Source organism: Etheostoma cragini, chromosome 16, assembly GCF_013103735.1.
Source record: "Etheostoma cragini isolate CJK2018 chromosome 16, CSU_Ecrag_1.0, whole genome shotgun sequence".
In the NCBI taxonomy this organism is placed as follows: domain Eukaryota; kingdom Metazoa; phylum Chordata; class Actinopteri; order Perciformes; family Percidae; genus Etheostoma; species Etheostoma cragini.
In genome coordinates, this window is record NC_048422.1 from 8,430,348 (window position 1) to 8,446,765 (window position 16,418).

Here is a 16,418-nt window from a genome sequence, read left to right on the forward strand (position 1 = left end):
ATATTGCGATTGCGCTATGATTCACAATATAGGAGGGAATTTTCATTTTTTTGTCATTATTCTTTTATTCTTATTACTCTTTTTCATTGAAAAATATGAAAGAAAGAAAATGATTGAAGTGTGATTTTTATTTTTATTTTATTACAAAGATCTGTACCAAAGAAATATTTTTTCTTTAGTCTGTAGATATCATGTTTAGGCCGTAAAGTCTCTGCAGCACCACAATACTTTATTTTAGAATGGTTTGACAAGTTTGGACCTTTAATAAATTTTGGACGATTAATTGCGCAGCCCTACTGTTGACATACAGTACGACCGCTGACTCCCAAAAAACAGTTTGGCCCTACTCACAGCTGCCAGAGGAAACGGATTCAACAAAAATAAAAGTGTAAATCACCCAGCTCAGACGTGATTTAATACTTTTGCTTTGAGACATGGCTAGAAAAATAAAATAACATAATTCAGCTGAAACATGCAAAACCAGAAATTGCGATGAGATTAACTTTGTGTAATGTACACATTTTTTTTTATTATTGTTGTCATCTGTAGATTGTGTATCTTTTAATTACCCCCCCCTCCCCCCCATGTAAATTGTGAGTACTCAGTGTGTCATTCTGAGAGAAGATAAAACTGATTTCAGTTGACATTGACCATGAACCAATTGTTCACATTTCAATTATTTACATGAAGAATTTTTTAAACATTGTTTTGTTATTGTTCTGCGTTGTTGATAATCGTTTTTCATTCAATATTTCTGTCACACATGTCGGTACCACTCAGGTCATTCTAAAATATTCCAAAATATGCCTGTACCATCTGTCCTGGTTTAATCGTGTAGATGTCAGCTTGATTTAAGCTCCAAATGGCCATTTTTATTTCACCACAGGATATTGGCAGAAGTGTGATGATGCTTTTTTGAAAATAAATGATAAAACTGTTGATTAATAGAAACACGCATAGAGTTCAAACTTCCACATGCCCACTGCATCACGGGACACAGTGACGTGGAAATCTGTATAAAGGACAACAAAGTGATTATTATAAATATTTTATAACCTGATCTCTTTAAGAAAGCCTCAACCCAAACCCCCTCCAGGTTTGTTTGCATTATACATGCAGCTGTGTGCACTTTTACTCTCTCTGCCTGTCTTCCTCTAGCTCTCACACTCTCTCTTTTCACTCACATTTCCTATACATATACTTCCTGTACTGACACACATACACACACACACACAACTGCAGTGTCTTCTGGGACAGCCAGCAGTAACTTGCTGGAGGAGGGCTATCCCAGGAGGGCACAGATCCAGAAAAGCTTCTAATTTGCTTTCTGATCGTCAAGAAAATGACACAGGTTTGTGTATGTCCCAGTGTATCGCTTTGTGTATCACTTTGTGTAGCACAGACAACTCCGAAGATCAATTACAGGCTTAAAAAAAGCCAGTGACTGAAGAGAAAATAGAGGAATTATATTCCTGAAAGATTACTTTGAAATAATATAAATGAAATTTAATTTATTTTTAAAAAGGGACCATTAGAAGTCATTCATTTTGCAAATCAGATCTCATCACATGCATTGGCATGATGCACCTGAATGCCAAAAAGATTCAGCATAGGGTTAATTAAAAAAACAAATCTAGCTCTCTTCTGCTCCGGTTTAACCCTTGATCCTCCCTTCATGGCCGTGCAGCTCAGTCAGCAGACTCTGAAGGTCAGTGAATGATCCCACAGTATGGAACCGGAACAAGGACTGGTATGCTTTATAAATAGCCTGCCTGTGTGGTACACCCAAACCACAACCAGGGACCTTTTATAAAACTACTAAGATCATATTTCTGATTAACCAGAAGTTACAGTCAAACTTTGAACCACATTTTAATATTTCCCACAACCTACCTTTGGGCCCATATCAGTGAACTTAAAAGCCAATGAGAGCGGTGATAGAGCAGTTACAATACAAAAAAAAGTTAAATCCTTTTATGCTATTAATGGACACTGATATTTTATTATCCCAGGAATAAAAAGCTGTTTGATTTGACACAGAAACTAGGATGAATCAGACTAAGTAAAAATGAACACAGACAGACATGTGAGACATGGACACTGACGTCAGACAATCTCCCTGGGTCAAAGTTCAAGTGAAATGTTGCGGGCGGGTCTGACTCGTCGGCTTCTGTAAGAGGAGACAGCAGACTCGACTTAAAGAGAATGTCACGCTTGGCGGTCCAACTTCGACTAGAGGATCACAGTGTGTGACTGTCTACCCCCAGGCAACAATCTGCTAGAGCAACCTTCTGATAACCTCCTGACAAATTACCCTTCATTTTTGCTGAAACACCCATGGTTGCCCAGATGATGCTTTGGTAATGATCTATTCTCTTTTCATCTGCTCAAGATTTTCCCTTGACAACAAATTTTGGTACATCAAATATAATCAAAATCCCTCCAGATCATACACTAGCAAAATGGTGCACAGTGTTGTGAGATTGAACGTGTCCCTGGTTTTCCATGTCACTAACTGCCTTGTTATTTCAGCCGGGGCCATACCCCCCCCCCCCCCCCCCCCCCCCCCCCCCCCCCCCCCCCCCCCCTCGCCCTCTGATAACACCTTTCCCTCCAGTTTCACCACATGACCTGCTCCTCCATCCAGCTCACCTGCTTTCTACTTTCCCTGATTGCCCCAGCAGTTTAAATACCAGCCCACCCCCCACCAATCACTTGCCAGGTTGTCATCTGTGCTACGCTAAGCATTAGCAAGCAGTAAGCTCAGCGTTGACACAATATCAACTTTAAATGGATAGCGTCATGTTGTTACCAACCATTTGCTTTACACATGCAGTAGTCATGGAGCAGCATTAGCATTCTTTTGGAGTTGGGTTTCCAGCCACCTGATGAATGTAAGTCCAATACTCACTCTCTTTTAACTTTTTTGGTGTCTTCTAACCCCAGAGGGAACTAGTGAATGCTCCATGTTAACTGTCTCTGTCTGCTGATGCTGAGCAAATAGGGTACTTTTTATTTTATTTTATTTTTTACTTTTTTCGCTGAAAAATGCTGCCGCCTGTGACCAAAGACTATGAGAAAAAGCTATGAGCGGGAAATGAAAGATGCAGCCTGACGGTTTCACATTTAGCTGTGACTTCTAAAGCTAAGGGGAGCTGCAGGTTGGAATGATATTTCTCTGTAGGCCCATCACTTTGTATGACCTGTTTGACATGGTCACAGTTTTCACATTGGCATTTGATAGTTTAGACTCTAAACTATCAAATGCCATTAAAAACTGTAACTTTAAAAAAAAAACTTTAGAGGCTAGAATGTTGTTACCCTTACCTTAGTCTGTGCTGGGACAAAGCCTAACCTTCCCAATGTCCCTCCCATTCCACTGTCTCTACTTTCTACTTTGCAAGGGTATCAATGCTGCATCTGGGCTTTAAAAAAAAAATACAAACAACCCAGAGAGTTTTCTGTTCTCTCGTCCCAGAATAGATAACCAGAGTAGTCGGACCAGACTCCAGCGCTGTGGAGATCCGTCTTTCTGGCAATGCGAGACTATACTAACCCTGTCTTTTAAGCCCTGTTTACATGTACATGGCATTTACCTTCATTTAATCGCAAACAGAGAATTTGTCTCTGAAAATGAGTCTTTCTAAAAATTCCAGCCAGAGTGGAGATTTTTGAAATCTGCGTTTGCATGTAAACTGAGACAAACGGGGACAAGGAAGTGATTCGTTAGTGTCGCTATTCTGATTGGCCAACGTGGGCTTGATCTTCTCGTTACACTGCCACCTACAGGTTTGTTATGCTCTTGGCGGCAGACGGTATATTCACGGGTATATGAACACGTGTTATGTTTAACGTGTTAATGAACACTTTTCTGAAAACTGACGGCTGTGCACAATGTTATTTTTGAAGCCGGAGAGGTTGAAATGTTTGTTGAAAATAGCCGGCCACGTGTAAACGTAGTCTTAGTCTAACACAATTTTAACCCTTCATAGCTAGCCAGCTGCTGACAGGTGTTGCTGCTGGGTATTATGGCTCTCCTGTTCTGTAACTAGGGTAGAAATGTGATCCTGATCTCTACTGCAGGAACATAGTATGTAATGGAGATTTCACTCTCAGTACTTTCATGTAGTGTGTAGTAAACATTGCCCCTAGGGTTTGTTTAAGGCACATTAGACATGTAGTAATAATTGTTTTTATGGACAACTGACTATTTTGCCCCCCCAGCACATGACAAGCCATCACAGTGAGACACTAGAACAACAGTTATCCTAGACAGCCTAACTCTGACATAGGGGTGATTCCGGATCAGACGGATGACTCGGTGTCAAGTCTTTGGCCTTAACAGAGATCAAACATCGGACCAATGGTAGCTTAACTGTTTAGATGTTTGACAGAATGATGTGTGTGTGTGTGTGTGTGTGTGTGTGTGTGTGTGTGTGATTTTGTGTGTGTGTGATTTTGTGAATGTCTATGTGGGCAGAGTAAGACATCCAAAGTTAGAATAAGTGGTGTCAGTTGTAAGCCTTGTGTCTAAATAAAGGATTACCTTCAACCTTAGAAAGTGCACACACTCCCAGCTACCGCATTAGTTCTAGTGAGGGGGGTGTGTGCTGCATGTCATTAAACGTACACACACGACTTAGTAGAACACGTTAACGTTACCAATAGCCTATGCCTAGGCTTTCTCGTAAAGTGTTAATCGGGGAACTTATCCAAAACTGGCTAGCATGTCTGGTTCGTTGCACAGGAATAGGAAACATATTCCTGGCATATGGGGCTTTCAGTGGAACCGGAGCCTCTACATAACCTAATGATTTTGTTGTTTTGATATAACAAAGACAGCAGAAATCACGTGACTTAGACCTGGCCTGAGTTCTGTTGACCCCATTTGAAGTTAAGTTAAATGGAGGGGGGGGGGGCATGCTTAAACTCTGTTTTCACCACAGGCAACGTCACCAGTCTGCATTTTCTCTATCACTTGATCATTGTAAAGACATTGATCACACGTTACACTAGGGGTGGGAAAAAGAATTGATTCTTAGATGCATTGCAATTCTCTTTAGAACGATTCCATGCTCGATGAAGATGATAGTTTTTTTGTTTTTTTTGTTAAATGTGTTAATTTTTATTTAAAAGTTACTGTCCAGACAAGTACAAATCAGAAAACAGAGTGACTGAAAAGAAGACGGGATAATGGACAACAACTTAGAAACTCAAGGGAAGAGTGGAGAAAAAAACCCACAAAATGGCCAAATAGGAAAAATAAATTGAATATATATATAACCTACATAAAATAAGGCAAAACACATAAAGGCTGTAAATATACTGTGACCCCCTCATGTTTCATGTTGTAAGAATTCAATTCTATATATATATATATATATATATATATATATATATATACACACACACAACCGGTCAAAAGTTTGAATGAATGGTTGCTGATAATGGGAAATGTAGATATTGCATTAAAGATCAGCCACCCACCCAGATCAGCTGGTATCCTGTCTATAATGGAGTGAAATGGAAATTTGTAAGTGACCCCAAACTTTTGACCGGTAGTGTGTGTGTATATATATATATATACATATATATATATATTTTAAAAATCAAGCATGGAAATGTTAATCTGTTTAGAATCAATTCGTGATGTGCCTAGAGATTCCCACCCCTACATAACACCCTTTTCCTGTTATTATTTTCCTTTGAGTAATTAGCGTGCATGCCTTACTCTTGAATTCTTTCATTTGCTGGACTTCCAATGAATCATTACGACCTCACGGAACCCTCCCGCTCCCTGCAGTGCAGATAAATCATTTACAGCACTGGCAAAACATTGCATCTGTGCATGAATCCGTGCGAGACCCTGGACTGGAGGATGAAGAGCAGCCTCTTCTCAGATGCTGTGATGTCACCTTCAGCTTAAAGCTGAGGGGTGCTGACAAGCTGGCATGAATCTGTGCGTGCTAACGACGCTTTCTCTGCATGAGCCACCTCTGAGCCAGCTGGACCTCGGAACGAGGTCACAGCTTTGGCTTTTGGGAAAATTTGAGTAGATTTAGGCATTCGTTCAAAGATTTCTTTCAGTGCATAGCCAGAAAAGATTGAATCTGTTTGTTTGTTGCAACAGCAGTTAATGTTTCACAGAAACGGACCTCACATCATTTGGACACGTCTGTGACTGGTTGAGAAATAGTCGAGGGGACCTGCCATACTTAGATACCAGCGTCTAATTAAAATGTATTAACTTTCCTACAGACTTAACCAGGTACATATGGGTTATTTCCTCATATGCTTTGATTCATAAAACATTTAGCTTAACCCTTGTGTTGTCCTTCTGAGTCAAAAACTGACAAATTTGACATTTTTGTTCCTTTTTCAGACTTTAGTTTTCACTAACACCCCCTTACTACCGCTAGTTTTACACAATTGTTTGGAATTCATGGTCAGTAACCCTCATTTATATAGAATTGTACCTAACAGAGTTAAAGCAGAAATTATTAATTATTTTGACTAATAGTTAAGATCAGAGGAACATACAGATGAGTTTAGTCAGGAATAAAAGTGATCAATTGTATTTGCAAAGAGCAGTATATGGAATCCAATCCACTTTTTCGACGTTAATTTGGTTAAAAAGGAACCCATATTTCACATGTAGACATTTTTTAAAGGGGTCAAATTTGACCCGAGGACAACAGGAGGGTTAAGGGAAAGAAAGTCATTATGTAGTGAGTGACAACATTCAGTCTTTCAATGAATTTATAAGAAACATTTATTTCCATATATATATATATGACAGACTTGGAAGACTTCTTTATTTGGTAACCAACTCCACCTTAATGACATTCAAGAGAAGCATTATCACCGTATTGCATAACAAGATACTCTGACATGATCTGAGGCATAGATACTAAAAGTCTGGACTGATTGTAACCGAAACACAACGAGGAAAAAAAAAAAAAAAAGTGACCGATGTTTCAAAGTTGGAGTAAAACAATGAAAATAGTGACCAGCAGAGCTGTTTTAAAAAGAAAAGCCACGCTGTATAACACATTGGAAAAAGTGATGTTTAGAAGGCACACTCATAGAACAACAATGGGACACTCATGCATGCACACAGTCCCACTAGATAAAAGAATCAAAGTTACAGCTATATCACAGTTTAGTGGTAAACACATTAGAATACCTGATCTAACGCTACTCATACAGTATACACTATACATATATTGCTTTCATTATTGCTGTAGAAAAAGTTAACTATGTGCATTTGTTCTCAGATTCAAGCAGCATTAAGAATAGTATAAGAAAGCATTAAGTCACATTTTGAAAGAGGTGCAGTTTGCACAATCCTTGATATTGCCACAGGAAAAAAAAGGCAGATCCACTTAATCACTGGTTATTAGAGGTCAATCTCAAAGACAAGTCCCATTAGGTGAGCCAGCTTTATCCCAGTGATCATGGTGTTGGGAGGTCAAAATACATCTAGGCGTCTGGGCTGTAAAACCCTCACAATGGTTAGAAGTAACCTCTATAAAAAACAAACAAATGTTTGCCAGTTTAAACCTAGACTCTACACCTATTGACCCCAAAACTGACCCAACCAATGCTTACTAGGTTGTATTCATGATATGAAACAGCGTAAATGACAGGGGTGTTGTAATTAATCATTGCATCGATGCGATGCGGACATGGACGATTCTGCATCGATGCAGTGACAGACCATAAATCAATATTTTTTTTACCGATGTTGCTTGTTGATTTTTTCGGTAGCTGCTTTTTTGTTTGTTGTTTAGGTCTATGGTGTTCACACGCCGCTACGTTCAGAAAGTTTTTGTTTTTTTAAGTAGATGCAATAAAAAGGTGAGTTCATATTTACCTGACTGCTTTAAGGAAAACCATAGCGATATATAACAATATTGAGAAGGTGACGCATCGTGATATTGAATCAATTCAAATTTGTTGACGGCATAATCTTATCGTGAGACCAGTGAAGCTTCACACCCCTAATAATTGAGTACTATGTGTGATTTTTAAATCTACCCTGGGTCTTGGTTTCTATCTGGTTCAGTATCCAGTACCAAAGTTTGCTGTACACGCCACTCTCAAATCTTACTTGCACCTCACTTCTTACAAGCGTCCCCACCATTTGTGCACCAGCAGGTTGTCTTCGTTGCCCGTATCAAGGAGGCGGTTGCCACATTCCTCCCAGCGACACACCTCCCCCTTGTCCACCACCACAAACTTCCACTCCACGTGGATCTCTGCGGGCAAGCTGACCACCGTGGACCAGTGCCCGTCCTTGGCTCTCTCTAGCGGGATGAATTCCTTCCAGTTCCCCAGCTCCTGCTGGTTCCCCGTGACAGCCACCGTCTGGTATGGCGATTGGGTGACATAATGGATGCGAAAGGTCACGTCGACATGCTGGAGCATGGGCTGAACCGCAACAATCTTTTTATTTTCGTCGCCAAGGGAGAGAATGCTGGTTTGCTTGACTTCAGTGGAAGGTGGGATGTCTGTTGCATCTATCCAAGTGGAGTCGGTTACTGCAGAGCTGCGTTGGTACTCTTCAGAGGGAAGCTGGTTGGTTTTTGTATCGTTTTGGGCAAAAGATGGTGCAGAAAGATTCATCCAGGGAAGGGCTTGGTAGTTACCGTCCATGATCCATTCATTATGGTCCATGGTTGCCTCCATGATACTGATTTCAGTCATTTCATGTTCCTCTTCTATCTCCTTCTCTGCTTTTTTTCCCTCCTCATTTTTAGCACTTTCTCCTGCATCTCTCTCTTTAACCTCTACAACAACGTTCACATCTGTGTGCTTTTCCAGGTCATCGGTGAAGCTAGTAACGCTGTCTGCAACCTGCGCCATGAACTGATCCATCGCTCTGTGGTATCGATCCTCGACCTCATGACCAAACATCTCCTTGTTGGCTGCAGATGATTCATCATTAGTCCAGCCTGTGCGCTCGCTGTGGGGTGGCTGGTAGTGAGTTGATGGGTAAAGCCCGATCACCGGAAGCACCGTATTTTCAAACTCATTACCAGCATCAGGGCTGACAGCCATGCTTGAAATCCCACTCTCTTCACCAACACCAGCAGATGATGTGTCATCCCTAAGCTCCAATTTCTCAAAAGACGATATGTCAGGATGGGATATTTCTACAGACGTTGAAAGTGCAGTGCAGCTAGCATTGTCGCAAGCAGCTGCTTCATTAGTGGAATCGACCCTCATCTTTTCAAAAGTTTCATTAATTTCCATGGGGCCACTTTGTTGGTTTTGGCTAGCGGATGGCAGGGGACAAGATATTTTAGTCACTACAGAAGCAGTTCCATTAACTGTACCAGAATCAGCAGAAACACTCGCCTTTTCAAAAACTTCAGCCATTACAGAGGCAGTAAGGTTTTCCCCATCTGGACCAACTATTTGAGAAGCAGCAGTGTCAAACGTTTCACATCTTATGGTTTGGACACTTTGTTCGTCTTCGCAGCAAGAATTAACATTAAGGACATGCACTTGGTCATTGTGTTCTTCGGCCAACACCCCCGCTGTGCCATTTACATTATTTTCAGGCTGATTTTCTGTCTCATGTGATGGCATTTGAAGTCCAAGAATAGTAGTAGAATGTGTGTCTTCATGCAAAGCTGCAGCCGTTTTATCTTCTGTCTGTGGGGGTGGACGATCTGATGACAAGTCGGGGAACTCTGCAATGCCTGAGATTTGAGCTTTTGCATCGGTGGTGATACCTGACAGACCTTCATTGTGATTAACAGCCTTTATGGGCGCACTCAAACAGGGAAGAGCATGGCTGGGTGCCACGCTTGAACTGTTTAAATGGTCTTCATCTACAACTTCTTTAATCGTTTCACCTGCCCGACCGTCATCTTCGTCCCAATCACTATCATGAATTGGCGGCATCACCTTGTCCATCTCCTGATCACGCTGCCCCTGCCAGCTTTTTTCTTGTTCAGATGTTGAGGACCAGATCTCAGCTTGTTGGTCAATTAGCTGCTGGTCCACACACTCCTCTCCTGCCTCCTCACTACCATTTTTCTTTTCCTCTTCTGGAGAGAGGGGATTATTGCCGTTGTCATCATCATCGTTTTCACTAATAGGAGGTTTTGTTTCCAAAAAGACCAGATTGGTCAAAGCACACGGAACGTTTTCATTCTCTTGTCTGGTTGTCTTGTCAGAATCGTCCAGGTCTGTGGTCACATCCTCATCTTCTGCTTTCAACACCTAGACCCATGAATAGAAAGTTAATATCTTCAGGTCTAACTTTGTCAAGATAAAAATAAATATACAGGAAAGACAAACTGTCTGTGCTATTCTGAAACCACAGAGAATGAGGTCTGAGGGAAACTGACATGTAGGTGAGAGAGAACTACTCCCCTTGGGTTGGTTGCTCCAAATCTTTAAATAAATGTTCAGAGGACTTGGGAAATACACATATTTGCTTTCTTGCCAAGAGTCAGACCAGAAGATCAATAGAACTCTCTTATCTGCTAAATAAAAAAGCCACAGGTTACCTTAGCTCAGCATAGCACAAAGACTGTGAAGTGGGGGTAACGGGTAGCCTGGCTCTGTCCTAAGGTAACTAGAGCACCTCTAAAGCTCAATTGTAAAACGGACCTACTGTGACGGATTAAGTCTTAATCTGTCTGTAGCTTACATATACTGTGACAAATGGCCGCTCACCTTCTCTTCATTATTCGGCTCAGGTTCCTTCCAGCAGCTGTCCTTATCATGGACCTCTTCCAACACATCCTTGATCTCATCAGTTTCACCCTGATGGCAATCAGCGGCATGCTCCAGCACCATTTCAGCCACAGTGCTAGTATCACTCTGCTGGCTCCAATTGGCCTTGTCTGCATACGTCTCTGCTGCGTTGTTAGAGTCCCGCTCAACTGCCGCTTCGCCTGTGTCATCTGAGGTAGTGTGCTTGTTGTCTGGTATGTGGACGTCACTCCTAGGAGGGGAATAAGGCGGAGGTGTCTTCTCAGCTGCACGGCGGTGCCTGATTTTCAGATCACTCTGACTCCGATCAGTATCCTCCCTCACATCTGATGAGACTTCATCACTCACATCTATAACAAGACAGGAGAAAAATAAAAGCCCATGTGAGAATACTTAAATTAGGGATGTAACTATTACCAGTGTAACCACTTGAATTACAACATGCTAAAAGATTATTCTGGAACGTTGCCAAAACAAGGCCAACAATGAAATCTCTACCATAGCTTTAACACAAACAAACATACACAATTGGGTAGTATAGTTTATTTTTCTAACTTTTTTTATTCCATGTCTGACTTTATAACTTAAAGAGAATAAATGCTTTTTTAAATATTAAATTGGTTGGTTGGTGTTTACTTACCTAGAGAAATTAAAATTTACATTGTGACCTAATCTTTGAATAAACCAGTATGCTTACTGTATTACAAAGGACAGACATAGAAACCAGGTATGATTTATTTTGTTTTTAAACTTTGCACTTTGCCTTATCTAGCTAGCACTAGCTGGAGCTGCTCCCCCCGCAACCCAAAACCAGATAAGGGGACAAAGATGGATGGACCTTGCTTTATCCACATTTGTACCTTTTCTTTTATTTTTTTTAAATGACAAAACAGAAGATCTAATCACAGGATAGGTACTAAATGCAATCAGCAACAGTTATTGTCTGTTGTCTGTCTCCTCCATTTAACGCCTTATTGGACCTGACAATCTCTCGTATGTACTTAATTAGTCAATCTGGTCTTAGTGGGTCTGTAGCTGAATCCAGGACACTAAAAGTAGCTAAATGTAATGAAATTATCAAAAGGTGAAATAACCCATAATTCAGAGAAATTACCATGGTGGGTGTTATTTTATCTCCTGGATTATTTGTGTTCTTATGTGTATGTATGCAGCAGTTAAGAAAATATTGAGCCAATTTGATTTACCAGTGAATTGTAGTGTATAAATATTAAGTGGTACGGAAACACTCAAGAAAGCACAAGTAGTTGCCAACATTTACCAACAATATTTGTACTGCTATATTAATTTAATAAGATTTTTTTTAAATGTATATTTAAATCAGTATGAGCTTGTTGTAGCTTGTAGGTAGGCTATGTTAGTATTATAGGTAACGATCAGACTAAATATGAAAAGCCTCCTGATAATATCTGCCGTGTGCTGTTACACTTTTTAAATGCATGGCGTCCTCAGTGGTATCGTCGTATGATCACATGTTCCTGTGTTTTAAGTGTTACTGGGGTGCTCGGTGGATGAATCCTGAACCCAAACACCATCCTATTGCCTTATTTTGCGGTTATCTGTGGATCTTTTTACCTGTTGACTCCACGGAGCTCGGCTGGATCGCCGGTGTGTCTCTCTCGTCTCCGGGGCTCTTGCCGTCACCGTCGGCGGCTGTGGCCTTCCTCCGCTTCCCCTTCACGGCCCGGTAGATGATGAAACCCGCCAGCAGCGAGCCCACGGCTACAAGAGCCAGAGCCACGGCGGGACCATGGCGCCCGATCATGCAGAAGAGCGAGGCCAGATCCATGCGTCTCTCCACGGCCACGGTGTTGCCGTTGTTCAGCGGCATCGCAGAGCCGTTGTCCGTCTGTGATGTCTCCGTGTGTGCGACTGGAGGACTGGAGGACTGCAGGCCTGGCTGAGACTGCTGCAGACTGTCACCGCTGTGCGCTCTCTCCTCCACGTTTCCAAGCGTAGTGACCTCTTGTTGCTGCAGAGCTGCGGGCGGTGCAGGTGCGAGCTGCTCATTGGCTGGCTGGATCACGGGGACTCGGCATTCATTCATAAAAAAAGCAAAAGGGGCTCGTCTGGCATTTCACACTAAAAACACAAAAATCCAGTGTGATTTGTCCCATCAAAGCCAAGACAAATGTTCTCTTCGACTCAGGATGTTTTTGAGCAGCTTTTTAATGTTCCACTAGGCTATAGCCCATTATTAAAATAAAAAATATTTCCCATAATGAGTGCAGTGGAAATACATTAGTTTCACTTGAGTCACCCACTTTGACAAACCAGCACAAAATCTGTGTCCAAGTGAAAATCTCAGTAGGATCATTTGTCAATGTGTTTTATCAGTTTTCATGGATTAAGACTCAAAGGACTTGTCATTCCACAGACAACGTATGAACACTTCAGTAAGACTTTTTTTTGTTTTTTTTGAAGTTAAATTTCTTCATATTGAATTTTTGTAAATAGACCTGTGGCTTTTTTCTTCTTCCTGCAACTGCATGCAGTTAAGAGCAACTTCTCAAATGTTAAGGCTGTTTGTGTTTTAGGCCAGGTGTTGAATGAAGATTACCGAAATATAGTACAGCCATTTTGCATAATATGTGTGGGGGTCAAATCAGTAATGTTGGGATACGTAATAAAAAAACTGGATTTTTGTTTGACAAATTATTATAATATACATTCCAAACAAGCCAATTATGCTGTTGGGGTTGAGACTGCAAGAAAATAACACACTGCATAACTTATTTGTGTTATTTAAATGGCTGAATGCCTCTACTCAAATGCCAGTACATTGTTCTCTTTCTGTTCTGATAAAGGTACAATGTGCCATTCATTCTCAATCTCAAAAGCCAGTTTCCTAGTTTCAGTACATTTGAAGAGCAAATAGTATCCATATATTCGTTTGCAAATGACAGGATGGAAATTTGTGACACCAAATGTATATTAGGGTAATTTTTTGAACAGAAATCCATTTTTTAATTAAGTATCCTAACATTATTTGACCCCCACACATACTATGCAAAATGGCTGTACCGTATTTCTGTAATCTTCATTTAACATGTAGCACGGACCTGAGTCAGCCAGTAAACTACTTGACTTCTTGAATTCTTTTTAAAGGTTTTTGCGTAAAACTGATCCCGATTTTGTTTCCTGTCAAAATGTTCAGAACAAACGCAGCTTTCTGGATAGTAATGCCAAATGTTCCAGAGCAATGTACACTACTGGTCAAAAGTTTAGGGTCACCTAGAAATTTCCATTGCACTCCATCAGCAATTCCAGCTGAGATCAGATGCATTATTTATTTATTTTTTTTTACCAGGGCAGCAGTTTTCAGATTACACTAGATGTTTACATAATTGCAAAATGGTTCTCCGATGTTTTTTCAGTTAGTTTTTTAAATTATATCTGATTAATTAACAGAATGAGCCTTTGGAACATTTGATGAATGGTTGCTGATAATGGGCAATGTAGAGATGGCATTAAAGATCAGCCACCCACTCAGATCAGCTGGTATTCTGTCTATAATGGAGTGGGATGGAAATTTGTAAGTGACCCCAAACCTTTGACCAGTAATGTATAAAGAGACAATTTGTCCCTGAAAGCAGAAATGTTTCTCACAGGTCTTGTGAAAACATACCTGCACTCAAAGGTTTGGTGATTGAAATGAGTTAACAAAATTCTTGGGTTCACAAAAGTAGCATAATATATGAGTACAAATGGTAAATAAATGTCTAAAATGATTTTTTTATATATGTATTGCTTTTTTGAGTAAGAGTGTTGTGAAACATCGCTTGGACTCTCCTCAGAGGGTTGACAAGCGTTGATCCAGTGATGGAGGGGTGACCTGAGCTCCACCCAGTGGAGAGCTGTGGCAATGACAAAGAAGGTTGCAGAAGTCTGGGAGGAAATAGAGAAGAATTGAGGAGACTGAGCGAGGGGTGTAGTAGCATCCACTAGATGTCATAACTAGGCCAGCAAAGAACTCAGAGGAGCACTGTCATGGGAACAGATTTGTAAAGTAAAATGGTAGATTATCTCTGATTTGACAACAAGCAACCAGTCGTGGAATGTAAGCACATTTACTAAAGTACTGTACTTAAATACTAAGTTGAGGTTCTTCACTTGAGTCATTTTGTGTCATTCAGTATATGATGTACATGGCTGCCTACTCTTCCATTGAGGGGTTAGGTTAGGTTTACGGATGTGACAATAAAGTACCATTACCTTTTCATGCTACTTTCTACGTCTAATCCGCTACATTTTAGAGGGAAATATTGAACTTTTTACTCCAATATATTCATCTGACAGTTTTAGTTACTTAACAAATTAAGATTTTTCCACACAGCACACATAATTTATAAAATACCATGTTTTATTGTAAACTACCCAACAATAGGACGGCCTTTAGGACAACTGAAATGACTGGACTTAGATGATTGACAAAACTGTTTTGACAGTTTCTAAAATGTGAGGAGTCTTTCTTTCTTTTCTTGTATTACTTTAAGTACTTTTTCCTGATCAAACTTTACATACTTTTACATCATTTTAAAAGCAGGTCTTTTACTTGGAACAGAGTATTTTTTTTTTAGTACCTTTACTTAAAAGGACCTAAATACTTATTCGAGCAGTGCAAGCAACATCATAATATTACTAATTCTCATCATGTGTTTGGTTTTAGTGATAGTGGAAATACATGCCATGAAGGAGAAAGTTTACGATTTTAATAGTTTTCAACTTTCATTAACCTGTTTGTCTCTCATCACTTTGGAAGCAGGTGTGCTACAGTTGTTTCAGATGTGTACATTTTCAAGTTTGCGTGCATGTTTTTCAAAGTCTCACCTCTTCGGGCCTCTACAAATGCCAAAAAGCAAACCCACTGAGAAGCAACAATGAGTCCTTGGTTGAATAGAATATTATTATTAAAATGCAACTCAACCCTCCAGGGAGCCCAATCACTCTTCATCACCATGTTAAATATAAACAACCATGAAAACAATATTAGCTAACATTGTACAATAGAACAGCATTAATGACCTCTTCCACCCATTTTCTTTCCCTGTGTTGTTTCCAAGTTAATGGCAGATATTACCACGGGTGCTTGGTCTCTCCGTGGCTCCCGCCTGGCTGTCAGGCTCTTTCTTACCCAAGAATAGACGGATTGTCCCGTAAACGTGGCATCGCAAGGGCGGAGGAGGAGAAAAACTACTTTAGGGACTCGCTCAACTTTAGTTTTTTTTGTTCTATTTGTGGAAAGTGCTGACAGAATGCTTATTCAATGGATCTTTAAATACCAGAGGCTGCCCTTCGGTTCTAGTCTCCTAGCTTTCTGTTGAATTCTTGCTTTCATCTCCTATAATCTCCTGTTAGTTCACATCCTCTGTTCTTGTCTTCACCTCCCTAATGCCAGTGCCCCCTTCCATCCCATGACGTCTCCTGTCTATCCTCTCCCCTCCCTCTGTGACAGGTTGGGTGTAGCCGCGACATCCCCTTTTACCCACCATCCTTTGCTTTCATCTCATCACTTCTCCTGCAAGATGTTGGCAACACATGGGAACATTTACTAACTGTTACATTTCCTCCAGGCCCATTTTCCTTCCATCCCAACCCCCCATCCTCCTATCATCCTTCTCCTTCTTTACTAAAAATCGTTCTCTTCATCTCCCTCCCTTCCTCAC

The 16,418-nt window shown here is 40.6% G+C and overlaps 1 protein-coding gene and 1 long non-coding RNA gene across 4 annotated transcripts in view; both read right to left on the minus strand.

Annotated features, from left to right (window-relative positions):
* Positions 1-3,856: 3,856 nt before the first annotated feature.
* Positions 3,857-16,418, minus strand: part of LOC117959295 — a 20,868-nt gene continuing 8,306 nt past the window's right edge. The window contains exons 3-4 of the long non-coding RNA XR_004659911.1: positions 12,993-13,002; positions 3,857-3,961 (exon numbers count right to left, since the gene is read on the minus strand). This is a non-coding gene — a long non-coding RNA (uncharacterized LOC117959295). The remainder of the gene's footprint in view (positions 3,962-12,992; positions 13,003-16,418) is intronic.
* On the minus strand, positions 7,744-12,814 carry stbd1 (starch binding domain 1). 3 transcript variants are annotated; one of them, XM_034896347.1, is made up of 4 exons: positions 12,328-12,814; positions 10,692-11,084; positions 9,375-10,238; positions 7,744-9,308 (listed from the first exon to the last, which is right to left on the minus strand). In XM_034896347.1, exons 1-4 carry the CDS (start codon positions 12,797-12,799, stop codon positions 8,128-8,130), a joined length of 2,910 nt encoding a protein of 969 aa, XP_034752238.1. In that variant the 5' UTR covers positions 12,800-12,814; the 3' UTR covers positions 7,744-8,127. The 3 variants fall into 3 exon arrangements, with proteins under 3 accessions (XP_034752238.1, XP_034752237.1, XP_034752236.1); XM_034896346.1 differs by having other exon boundaries at positions 7,744-10,236; positions 10,696-11,084; XM_034896345.1 differs by having other exon boundaries at positions 7,744-10,238.